The 12,400-nt window shown below is 50.4% G+C and overlaps 1 protein-coding gene across 2 annotated transcripts in view; it reads left to right on the top strand.

Moving 5' to 3' along the window:
• Positions 1 to 379: 379 nt before the first annotated feature.
• Positions 380 to 12,400, top strand: part of LOC105181221 (putative nucleotidyltransferase FAM46C) — a 115,202-nt gene continuing 103,181 nt past the window's right edge. Inside the window, exons 1-2 of one of the 2 annotated variants that reach the window (XM_025304710.1) lie at positions 380 to 552; positions 944 to 1,304. In XM_025304710.1, the coding sequence (XP_025160495.1) occupies positions 1,140 to 1,304 (165 nt within the window). In that variant the 5' untranslated portion in view covers positions 380 to 552; positions 944 to 1,139. Of the gene's footprint in view, positions 553 to 940; positions 1,305 to 12,400 lie in introns of both variants that reach the window. The other variant, XM_025304707.1, reaches the window with a different exon arrangement.

Genomic DNA, 12,400 nt, shown 5'->3' with positions numbered 1-12,400 from the left:
CGGCGGGCGTCTCGCTCGCGCTCACGGACGCGCGTGCCAACGATTGTCCGCTAATTGCGGGCGAGCCAACGACTATTTTCTCGTCGCGCTTTGCGCCAGCTTCGACGGCGCTTATTCAGACGACGACGACGACGACGACGACGACTCGACGCGACGATCAGCAGCGTGCGCAAGCGACACCATGGCGACGCTCGCGGTGGCAGCGACGACGACAGCGAAGAAGACGGTAGCTCGCTCGCTCGCTCGCTCTTTCTCTCTCTCTCTCTCTCTCTCTCTCTCTCTCTCTCTCGTCGTCTGATTTCGGGCAGACGGGCAGCGCGCGGCTGGGCGGGGAGGGGGCCGTTGCTCGGCATTCGGATCGGCACTCGGGTGGGGCGGACAGCCGGCGGCTGGGACGGCCGAGAGACGAGATTCGCGCAGTGCCGAACCCCGTCGTTCGCCTCGTATGTATCGTCGCTGTTTTCCGCACCGTTCTCGAGTTCCTCGCTGATCGCAGTCCGCCCGACTCGCCGTCGCCGTCGTCTTCGCTTTCGGAGTTGCAAAGTGCGCAAGGTGAGTCGCGTTCGCACGTGTGCACGTTACTTACCGGTGTGTCTTCCGCGAGTCTGTGCGACATCCGAGTCTAGGCGCGGCGCACGTAACGCGTAACCGCGAATCGGCCGCCCACGTGTCCCCACGTCGACGGCGAACGACGTTTCCTCGAGCTTTTCTCGGCGAGTGAACGCACGCACGCACGCACGCACGCACGCACATACGCACGCACGCACGCACGCACGCACGCACGCACACACGCATGCACGCGCGCGCGCGCGCGACACCAAATTCGGAAAAGTCCCATCCCGCGCACGCGACGAGCCGCCGATAAGCTGCGTCGTGCCGCAGCGTGATTCTCTTCTCGACGCGCCTCCCGGTTGTTATCACATCGATTCGCCCGGCGCAGCAGCTCCGCAGCAGCGGAGCATTACCGGAGAGGGAAACGAGAGTCCGACTTCCGTCGTCGCCGAGAGACAAGGAAAGAGAAAGAAAGAGAGATAAGAAGAAGGAAACCGACGACTAACAACGACGATACCGTTCGTACACATTCTTCTCGCCGAACTCTGCGCTCAACGCTGCTCTCACCGGTGCCGAAGACTACGAGGATGGTGGACGAAGGAGCCCGCAACGACACGTCGCAGCGTTCGCCGGAACGGGAAGTGCCGCAGCGCGCCGAGGCGGCCGGCGAGACGAGAGACGAGCCGACGTCCAGGAAGTCAGCCAGCCGACCCGCCGACGTCCCCGCGCTGCAGGTCGTGCCGCTGATGCAGGTAAGGTTATGTAATAACACACGAGTCGCCGCATGCACCGGGCGGCGCGGCGCGACACGCGAGAGCGCACCTCGTCGCCACCCCGCGACCGATTTCCGACGTCAGCGACGTCGGCGACGACGAGGAGGGCGACGGGCCGGGGGTGGGTAGCCGGCAGTCGTTCAACCCTCTCTCGGGTCGACAGGGGCGGCCGCGCAGGAGGAGGTCGACACCCCGCGGGCGAGTTCGATCGCGATCGATCCGCCGAGCGCATTGCGTCACGTCGTGTCGTGTCGCGTTGCATTGCGTTGCGTCGCGTCGCGTCGCGTCGCGACGCCGCATATACCGAAAATTGCGAAACCGCTGCGACGGATGCGACGCCCTTTCGACACGCATCTTCTATTGTTCTCAGCGCGAGTATCATTGTCTCTCGGAAGGCGGCGGCTCGCCGGGAATCGCAACGCGAGCGATTCGTCGCGAGCGACGTCGGCCGACAGTTCTGTTCGCTTTTTGCGACACGCTCTCGAGACTCTTTCCGCACTATCGCAAGCAAGTGCGGATAATCCCGCACATTGGTATCCTTTTCACGGGATGAGACTCGAAGCCACGACGAAGATTTTCATCTCGAGGCGAAAATTGTAAGGACACTCGGCGGCTACTTCGCCGCGGACGACGCTCTTGCCGTTTGCAAATAATTCCGCGAAACGCTCGGGCAGCTTCGCTTCCTGTTATTGCGGTGTTATTGTCATATTTATTATTTTTCTGATAACCGCAGCACGCGCGCGATTTATTATCTAAGGTCGCACGTGTGCCCCGTCGATCTATTTAACGGAATAGATCGGCGCTTTCGGAATTACGGCGACTTTTGAGGACGCCCTTCGCGCAGCCGCGATCTGTATCTGCGATCGGATCGGTGTCTCCTTATCACACGCGCGCGAGAATATAGCGAGAGCGCGATTAGATACGTGAAATCGTGGGGAATCGCACGGCCAATTGGCCGGGGTCATTGACCTTCGCCCGCGCTCAACGTTCACGCGCTCGAGAGTCCGAATGCGCCGCGGAATCGCCGTCCGCGAATTTCCGCGAAGCGCGTCGTAGCTGTCGAACATTATTTCTGCGACTGCGACAAACACAGCGGAGAAACTTTTCGCTCGGCCATCGCAAAGTGCCGCGAGATCTCGTTTCGGCGGGATTAAAATCTCGCCCAAGAATCCGCGCTTGTAACCAGGTTTTTCTCACACAACACCTATTTTTACCACGCACCGCTCACATTATAGCCGCCTTGTAATTCCGCTTCGCAACCTGTTGCGAAATGATTTACAACGCCACCGCACGCGTACCGCGCGCGATTTCGATGCGGCGAGACGCGGAGCCGCGAGGAAAAACATCCATCGGCTCTTGTTTTCGTGCGAGCCGATCGATTAGCGGGCGTGGACGACGTCACAGGCTTGTTTCCGTTCAAATGTCGTTTTCCGCTTAGGTGCTGGCCGTGTATGCATACGCATGCACGTGCATGCTTCGATTCTCGATTGCCGCAGCCGCGGCTCTGCTCGAGAAGGCCGAAGGGGGACGGAGAGCGAGAGACAGACAGATAGATCGATCGATCGATACAGAGCGGGGATTTTATAAAAGGCACGACATTTATTAAATTAGCATAACGGGTAGCCTGTGCCGAGAGCACGAGCGGCTGGCGTTGGCCAATCAGTGTCCCGGTATGTATTAATTTGCCGGGCACAGTTTCAATGAAAGGTGATGTGGTGCGCCGCGCGCTCGCCTCACCTCACGTGGTGCGGCCACGCGGCGGCATTGTCCGCGTCGCCGCGGGACACGTTCCTTTTCTTTTTCCCCGATCTTTTTTTCCCTCTTTTCCATCGACTCGCGCGCACTTAAGGCGCGCGCATAAATTCCATTGAAATTCGCGGTCGATTCGTCCCGATTGCGAAATTCCTACGCACTCGCGGGCGAGCGTTTTTATCACTCCGTCGCGCTGCGTGACGGTGCTGCGATGCCGACACCCGGTCGGGGAGAATCGACTAACACGAAGTCGCGGAGTTACGTGGACACACCACGACACGTAAACACCGTCGCGCGCGAGCGCTCGCGGCGCGATTCGGTCTCATTGTGTTAATACGCGCCGTGCCGAGCGAGCTACCGCTGTTTCTCCCCTTCCCTTCGTTCGTGAACGCGAATGCGTGCACTGCACATATACACGCGCGTGTATATTTAGAGCGTATGATTTTGTGCGTAACCCTTACGTAATGAAATAAACGCCCCGCGCGCGCCCGCTTGCCCGCTCGTCTCATCGATCGACGGTTCGTCCGTCGCGTCGGTCCGTTCACTCATTCATTCATCCTCCCGCTCGTTCGTTCGTCTTTGCGCTCTTTCGCGAGACGATCGGTGGAAATGGATACCTCCATTAAGTTAGCCCCCCCCCACATCGAAAATAATATATCTATTAGGTGCAAAATTAAGTGCTAATTAGGTGCTACAATCCCGAATTTGGTGCTCGCGCGGTTTGGCAGAAAAAAAATAAAATAATGGAGGGTCTAGCTTAACGTTAACTTAGCCCCCCCCCCGAATAAGAAAAACGTACAACCAACACGTAAAATCGAAAACAAATTATGTTAAAATTAGGTGCTAATTAAGTGCTCCAAGAGACAATTTACGGATATTAAAAATATATCGCCGTTCAAAAGTTATAACAAAATAAATATGTCATCTCAACGATGACTGTCCAAGAGAGAACTTATATTATAAAATTAGGTGCTCTCGTGGCTATGGTATCAAATTGAACGTCTCTTCACGCACGCTGTCGAGATACTCAAGCGCCGAATTAAGTGCTCGTCCCGTTTTGCAAAAATTCGTACTTAAACGTCGGCGGGCCATGCAGGTGACAAGCGAGAACCTGTCTTAAAAAATTAGGTATTCTCACGATATTAGTCTCAAAACACTCGTCTTTTGATGCCTTATCGAGATATCTAAATGTTGAATTTGGTGCTCGTGTAGTTTGGCAGAAAAAAAATAAAATAATGGGGGGAGGCTAGTTTAATGTTAACTCAGCCGCACCCAAATGAAACAAACCTTTAACCAACACGTAAAACCGAAAACCAATTATGTCAAAATTAGGTGCTAATTAAGTGCGCCAAGAAACAATTATGAGATATTAAAAATATAACGCCAATCAAAAGTTATAACATAAAAAATATATCATCTCAAGGATGACTATCCACGAGAGAACTTATATTATAAAATTATTATTATTTATTATATTGTCTGTTATGTAATGTCTATTTTTAAAAGCATTGCTTTTCCATGTATGCGTGGGCCATTTTGACACACCATTTATTCCAGTTGCTTATCATTTTTGAAAAAATGTTTTTGCTGACGTTTAAGTGCGAATTTTTGCAAAACGGGACGAGCACCTAATTCGGCGTTTGGATATCTCAGCAATGCATAAAAAAACGAGTGTTTTGAGACCCATATCGTGAGAGCATCTAATTTTTAAAGACAGGTCTTCTCTTGTCTTGTCACCTGCATGGCCCGCCGACGTTTAAGTACGAATTTTTGCAAAACGGGACAAGCACTTAATTCGGCGCTTGGGTATCTCGACAATGCGTGAAGGGACGTGTAATTTGATACCATAGCCACGAGAGCACCTAATTTTATAATATAAGTTTTCTCTTGGACAGTCGTCGTTGAGATGACATATTTATTTTGTTATAACTTTTGAACAGCGATATATTTTTAATATCCGTAAATTGTTTCTTGAAGCATTTAATTAGCACCTAATTTTAACGTAATTTGTTTTCGATTTTACGTGTTGGTTGTACGTTTTTCTTATTGGGGGAGGGCTAAATTAACGTTAAGCTAGCCCCTCCCCTCATTATTTTATTTTTTTCTGCCAAACCGCGCGAGCACCAAATTCGGGATTGTAGCACCTAATTAGCACCTAATTAGCACTTAATTTTGCACCTAATAGATATTTTATTTTCGATGTGGGGGGGGCTAACTTAATGGAGGTGAAATGGATGGCAGAGAGAATCTCACCCGGGCGAGCGAGAGAACGCGACCTCCCCGCCATGTGCGAACTCGGAAGCGCAACCGCGAGTCCTTCGGATCCGCTCGTTCTTTTCGCGAATCTCGCCGACCGTCGATTAGCATCGCCGATACGTACGGCAGAAATAATTTCCACGATCGGGAGGTCACGCGCGATAAGATAATCATTTATTTGCGAAGTGCGAAGAGAAGGAACAGAGCGAGAGAGAGAGAGAGAGAGAGAGAGAGAGGGAGGGGAGAGAGAGAGAGAGAGAGAGAGAGAGAGAGGAGAGGGAGAATAATTAACAACATTTCAGAAATCGGCACCGACTGCTGAACGTCGACGTTACGTATCGCGCTGTTTGAACAAGCTGGTTAAACGTCGCGAACAAAAAAGTCCGGCAATTAATAATTGACGTCGACGGAGCGGAAGACATACATCGCACGTACGCGCGCGCGAGGTGTCCCTCGAAAAGAAAAAAAAAAAAGAAAGAAAGAGGTGTGAAAAAGAGAAAAATGTGACTGTCCGCGAGGCAGTCGGACGCCATGCCGGGCGCCGAGGCAATTTTCCTGCGCTTTCGTATCGCACGCCCACGCGCATCGCTCCGCTCTTCGAAGCATCATTTACGCCCGGAATGACGTCAACTCGCCATTTCCTGCATCTCCTGCGCCGCGGGATCGCCGCCTCGCACGGAGCAATGGCACGGTTATCGATTGGCGGTGGAGCCGCAGCCAGTGATAAACACCAGAGGCGGAGGCGGAGGGGTGCTTACAGCGCCTCGATAAGGGCGTAATATCGATACCTTGTACTCTCGATTTTCTTCCATGTACTTCGACACACTCCGAGGAAGGTGGAGGAAAGGAGAGAACAACCGCTCGGGGAACACATGGTTGGCCATTAATCATTCGAGTCCTCGCGGCGGCGATCCGTTTTATTGCCGCGAATGTTCCTCTCTTATTTTTACGCTCGCCTTTTTTGCAAATTGTTCCCGACGATTAGAGCGAGAGAGAGAGAGAGAGCGAGAGAGAGAGAGAGAGAGAGATACCTCCTGCGACACTCACCGTTCAGTGGCGGCACGTTGACGCTCCGTTAAACGGGAGCGCTCTATTACACAATATTGAAATTGTGCTCGCGCGTATTACACAATATTGAAATTCCCGCGATTCGTGCAAATCACGAGTATAACGCGATAACCGGCGAGCTGGCGAAATGCCGAGCGACCGACTGAGCGGCGGCATAAATAAGATTATCGTGTATCGCGGCGCTGTTAAAATCGAACAGCGGACTCTTTCTTTCTCTCTTTCTCTCCTTCTCTCCCTCTCTTTCTTCCATTTCCTATCAGCGAAATACGATGCATTTTCTTGCGCCGTGACGAGCAGCTGACGCGACTTCGGTGTGTACGGACGATAACAGTGGCGTAACATTTTTCCAGACGCGAGCAAAGTTTATCTACGCTTATTGAAGATCATTAAGAGCAAACTGCGAAACGCGATCGATCGGCCGCGATGACACGCCGCTCGTCATGCCACCGGTTGCTCGATAAGCTCTCGCACCGCGAGAGGAAAGGGGGAGAGGAAGAGGGGAAGAAAAATACCGCGCGATTTGAGCGCGCGTGTGTTATCTCGTCGAATAATTTAATCACCCTCTCCGTGCAAATAAGCGTAATTTAAAGTGTTTGGCGAATTGGCTGGCCGCGTGTAACGAATAAAAGATGCATGTAACGACGGTCACGATTCGTCACGGTCGCTATTCGACGGCCCCGTACATGCAGGATGTTCCATAGTGAGCGACAATAAACAGACTCTGTAATACTTTCCAGCCGCGGTACGTGCGGCGTGATACTTCTTATCGAAAGCGGACACGGCGATTCCTTGACGAGAACGAGTCGAGATAGCCGGGCTTATCTTTTATATTGCAACTTTTGCGTTGTTGAGGGAACGGGAAAATTCGGCAGAGGAAGAGGCGGTTTCGACAGTCGGAGGTATTTTTCGCCCTCGGAAATATCCCGATTAACCCTTTAACGCCTACCGGTAACTATAGTTACCAGAAACTATAGTTACCAGAACGCATTTAAAAATCCACAACTTAGTCGAAAAAGGAGATATTTTCGTTTTCTTTTCACCACTGTAAAGGTGAATTCTTCTTCTAAAAAAATGGTATATAGATTGTAATGTATAGATTCGGTTTAGTCTGTTTTTAGCTCAGTTTTAATGATAACATGTTTTGTCAAATTCCAAGTAGGCATAGTTAGCATTGTTACTGACATCTAGAAGTGCACTATAAGTGAGTAGATTGGTATCTGTTATAATTTTATACATTTGGAAGTTTTCTCAGATGCAAAATGTGAAATTAAAAGAATACGGAATTTCAAAATGGCGAATCCAATACGGACACGAAAATCAAGAAATCAACCTATTTTCGTGAAATCTGGTGACCTACAGTTTTTTTATACGGCGAAAAATGAAGGGATGATTGACTATCTAAATGGTGATCTATAAGATATTCTTCTGAAATAGTAAGCTTGACGCTCTGAATGATAAACTTCACTCACAAATATAGTAAAGTTTCAGCTAAAAAATGTCAAACTGACTATCAGAGTTATATCGTATAGATTACCCCAATTCCATTCCGGGTAGATAAAGATCAAGTTCTGAATAGGTCAAATTCTGAGTTTTGTGTTTCGAGGAATTTTTCCAACCATTAGGTACGATATAAAATCATTAAAACTAAAACAAAAAGTTTAACCGATCAGGCATATTTTTCGCTTCTGGGAGCTAGTTTCTGCTTGGAAAGGTAGTTTCTCGTAGATAGATAAAATTCTGATATTTTTTTCGGTTATCACTACTTATAGTCTCAGTTACAAAAAACTCAAATTTTATTCTTAAAACACTTATAAAAAAGTCGGGCGTTAAAGGATTAATAAGCGAAATACATCGCGCGCGCGCAAGAGAGAGAAAGTGAAGCGACGACCTCGTGTGAGCCTCAGACGCGCGCTTTTTACCGCTCACGGTCTGCGTAACTGCAATAACGTAATATCGATCCTGAAAGCAGATGATTCCGAACTTGAACTCCGTCCAAAATCAAGTTATGCAAACGTTCTCTCGCTCTCACTCGCTCGCTCGCTTGCTCGCTCGTTATTGATGGAAAGTTTATCAGCGAGCGATGCGGGATCGATGCGAGTCTATTTCGAAACGTCAGCTAAGACGTCGGCGACGGCCGCAGACGATCCAGATTTTCACAAGTGCGGCTCGCGGCCGGCTCGAGTCACCACCGGCGTGTTTCTCGCGAGGCTTGTCGCGGCCGAAGCGCCTCTCCTCTGCGCGCGTACTCGCATACATATACGCATTACGTGGCGCGGGCCGCTAGGGGAACGTCTGCCAACCGCGCGCGCGTGCGCGAACGAGCGGCCTTTCTTATTTACCCAAAATACCAGAGAAGAAGAAGGTCGCGCCTGCGTAACGTTATAGTGTCGCGAAAGCGAAACGAGAGTCGGCTAACGGTATTCTCTCTCTTTCTCTTTCTGCCCCACGTCGGAAAGGTTAACGCGTTAAAGATCATACATACGTACGTACGTACGTCATACGAAAGCGTTCGTCGTGGCTAGACGTGCCGTTTCAGCCGGCCTGCCATAGTAATTAATCCCGCCAGACGCGCGAGGCTCGACTGTGGCTGATATATGACGCGCGCGCTCACAAAAAGGTGACTCGCGGATTCGTGCATTTAGATTGCAGCGGTCGACGGTGACGCAGGTAGAGAGGTGGGCGGCAGGCAGGTCGATAGAGCCCGCGAGAGGAATCCGTCAATGCGCGCTTGGTGAGCCGTGAGCGGTTTCCTCTCGCCAATTGCCTCGCGCGATTCGCGCAAAATCCCCGCGCGATCCGCTTTTACGCGGCGGCGGCTCTCCTCCCCCGCCCGCGCGTGCTCGCCGGCGGTTTTGCGAGTTATTAATTATTGTTTCCGCACTCGCCGCGGTCGGAATTTATCCTTTTTATCCATTTTTCTTTTTCATCGAGTACCGTTCGCCTCGCTGCAGGCCGAGCGAGGTAACCAGAGAGAAAGAGAGAGAGAGAGAGAGAGAGAGAGAGAGAGAGCTGGGCTCGCGACGAGGCGATTAGCCGCGATTCCCCGCCGAAGAGGACAATTCTCACGGCGCTCGGGAATGATACGTGCCGCGGTCTCCTTTCGTACTTTACTTTCCTCTTCATCTCGCAAACACCCGCGCTCGTTCCTCCTCGTCGTGCGCAAACGGGATGCGTGCGACGCGACTTGCGGCTACGACGTTTCCATCCCGGCGTTGTTATCGTTAACGCGCAACGCGGCTTATCATATTTCGGGCAGTTGAGTATATATGTTGCGCGCGAGGCATTATCTGCCGAGGAATAATTAAGCGGGACTTGTTTGTCCGATCGGGAGTTTCACGCGTGTACGAGCGTGGCTTTCCAAATACGCCGTGCAGATTTCGGCTTATCGTTCGCTCGATACAACACGATTGTTTGGCCGTGTTATAGAGCCGCTTATCATAATGTAAATTGTTTGTCGAGAGTGCCAGATTCAATCGTAAAATTCCGACGGCGACCTGACCACCGATGCACCTTATCAGATGCGCACTTTTCTCCCCTCTCTTCCTGACTCTTTCTCCTTCACCTCAGACCCGAGAGCTTGCGCGGGGATCATCGATGTGGATTTTCCGACAATTATCGGGAGCTTGCGAAAGCTCGCCGGCGAGCTCACGCCGACGTACACACTCCGATGGAGCGTGGCGCTTTCGATACTCATTCCTACCACTTCGTTATTAATTCACCCCCTCTAAATTCTCGCGGCCGACTCGCGGTCGTTCGCTCTAATCGATCGAAACGTTCGCTCGTGTCGAGTAAGAATCCGCTCGAAGCTCGAGCGGAACGTTCACTCCTGCGGTCAGGGGCGGCGGTATTACTGCCGCTATCGCAGCGAGCGAGACCTCACACGCTCGGCGAAATGTAGAGAGTGATAAACGGAGACATGGCTGCGACGGACCTAATGGACTTGTCGCAAGTGCTCCTTCGTCCAAGCGGCCGCTTGATAAAAATTCTGAATTTCACGAAAAAGACACACGCGGGTGTCGGGTGACCCCAGGTGGTACCGTTTATCTCGCGCATACAAATGTCAGCAACACGCGCATGACGATAACAGGCGGACAAGTAAAACTGTGCGTGCATAAGTCGTAAATTACGTTTATCAGTTATGCCGCTCGATGTTACGATAACGATGACATTTTTCTTAACCGTCCGTTTGGCTGGATGCACCGGTGCGTCCAGCCAAAACCGTGCCGTAAGTGGCACGGTTAAACATTTAGTGAATTTCTATATTTTGACCTCAAATTCAGTTTTTTTGGTCGCTGAAGCGACCAAAAAACTGAGGTATACAAATTATTGAAAAAATCCGCCCCGTCATTTTTTTGGGGCGGTTTCAGTGCATTTTGCTGAATTTTGCTCTGCCACGGAAGGGGTTAATGATAGCTCACGTGTTCTCTTTTTTCCGACTCGGAGAGCGCCTCGTGCTCGTCGATTGAAATTCGACGTGGTCGTCCGCGCGCCGGAAATACTCTCACCTCGCTCGCTCACCTACCTACCCCGATATTATCGATTCAAGCGGACGGATCGTCTCGTTCGCCGCTGAAAGGTGTCACCGTCGCGTCATCGGAAGTCCAGTGACATCTCCTAGTGAGTGAAAGCTCGCCCGTTCTCGACATTCCACCGTGTAACTTAATCAGCTGACGCGCGCGCGTGCGATAACGAACGAATCTCGCCAGTAGGTAAATTATCCGCGGGCGATCTCACGTGCATTAAGAGGACTGGAAGGTCAGATTACTGAAAAATCGTGCTTGTTTTTTGACAATATTTTGTGACGAACTGAATAAATATGCAGGAATCAAAATCTTTGATATATTTATATAACATATGAAGAGTAGAAAAATTTTGTTTATTAACAAATATTCATATAAGTATACGTCCAGTTTTAAACGGGTTTCTCTCGAAATTTTATTGCTCAACTTTTTGCAGTAATTCCTCCGAAACTGAGCTTCGTATCGATTTGAAATTTTAAAGCAATAATATTTGTTCATCTGGCTCTCAGGTGAACCATGGACAACTCCGTCAAAATATTTCATTTCGAGATATTAATTCTTTTATTGTAAAAGAATTGAAAAATTTGAATTTTTTCCCAATAATAGCTGCCATTTTGTTAATTTTGCTCGATTTTTTTATAGTGCTTCACTAGATAATGATAAGCCTCCTTAAGATTTCTAGTTAAAATTCGCTCTGATCGGACCACCGAGAGCCGAGATATTACTGCAAAAACGACAGCTTGAAAAAAAAAGGAGAGTATATCTCAGCTATATATGTATCATATATTTATATGAGTATTTGTTAATAAACAAAATTTTTCTACTCTTCGCATGTTGTATAAATATACCTAAAATTTTCATCCTTGCACATTTATTCAGTTCATCCCAAATCTTGTCAAAAACAAGCACGATTTTTCAGCAATCTGACCCTCCAGTCCCCTTAAGAAAGACGAAGATCGCGCGCGTCGCGGCATCACGTCTCCGTTACAAACGACTCCGCACGCGACAAGGCTAATGTGGGCGGTCGATTCGCCGCCGCCGTTCGTTCGGATCTTTAAATAGAATCAGATCTCGTCGGCGGGGCCAAAGGTCGCCGATCGCGCGCGCGCGCGCGCGCACCCGCGTGAAAGTAACGTGCGTGAACGAAAGGTTAAGCGAAAGGTGTACCGGCCGCTCAGCTGTATCCGAGCGCGATCGAGTTGGCGTCGTCGCGTTTCGGAAGTACCGCCGCACCGAGCGCGATTTCCCGAGCAACTTCTCGGGCGATTTCGTACCGGCCGAAACGCGGCTGCACGTGCACGCGCGCCGGTGCTTTCGAAACGAAGGCTCTTGTCACGGGTGCTTTCTATTTAGCGACACGAGTCCAGACACAAGCGTCGTCTTATCTTTGTCACTACCTCGGCGGTAGCCGAGTGCCGAGGAAAGACGGAACGATGCTTGGCGATGCTTCGTTGATTCGCGTGAGATTCGCAAACGAAA

The sequence above is a fragment of the Harpegnathos saltator genome, unplaced genomic scaffold (genome assembly GCF_003227715.2).
Source record: "Harpegnathos saltator strain DR-91 unplaced genomic scaffold, Hsal_v8.6 scaffold119, whole genome shotgun sequence".
Lineage (NCBI taxonomy): Eukaryota > Metazoa > Arthropoda > Insecta > Hymenoptera > Formicidae > Harpegnathos > Harpegnathos saltator.
This window is presented reverse-complemented; position numbering and strand designations above follow the sequence as displayed.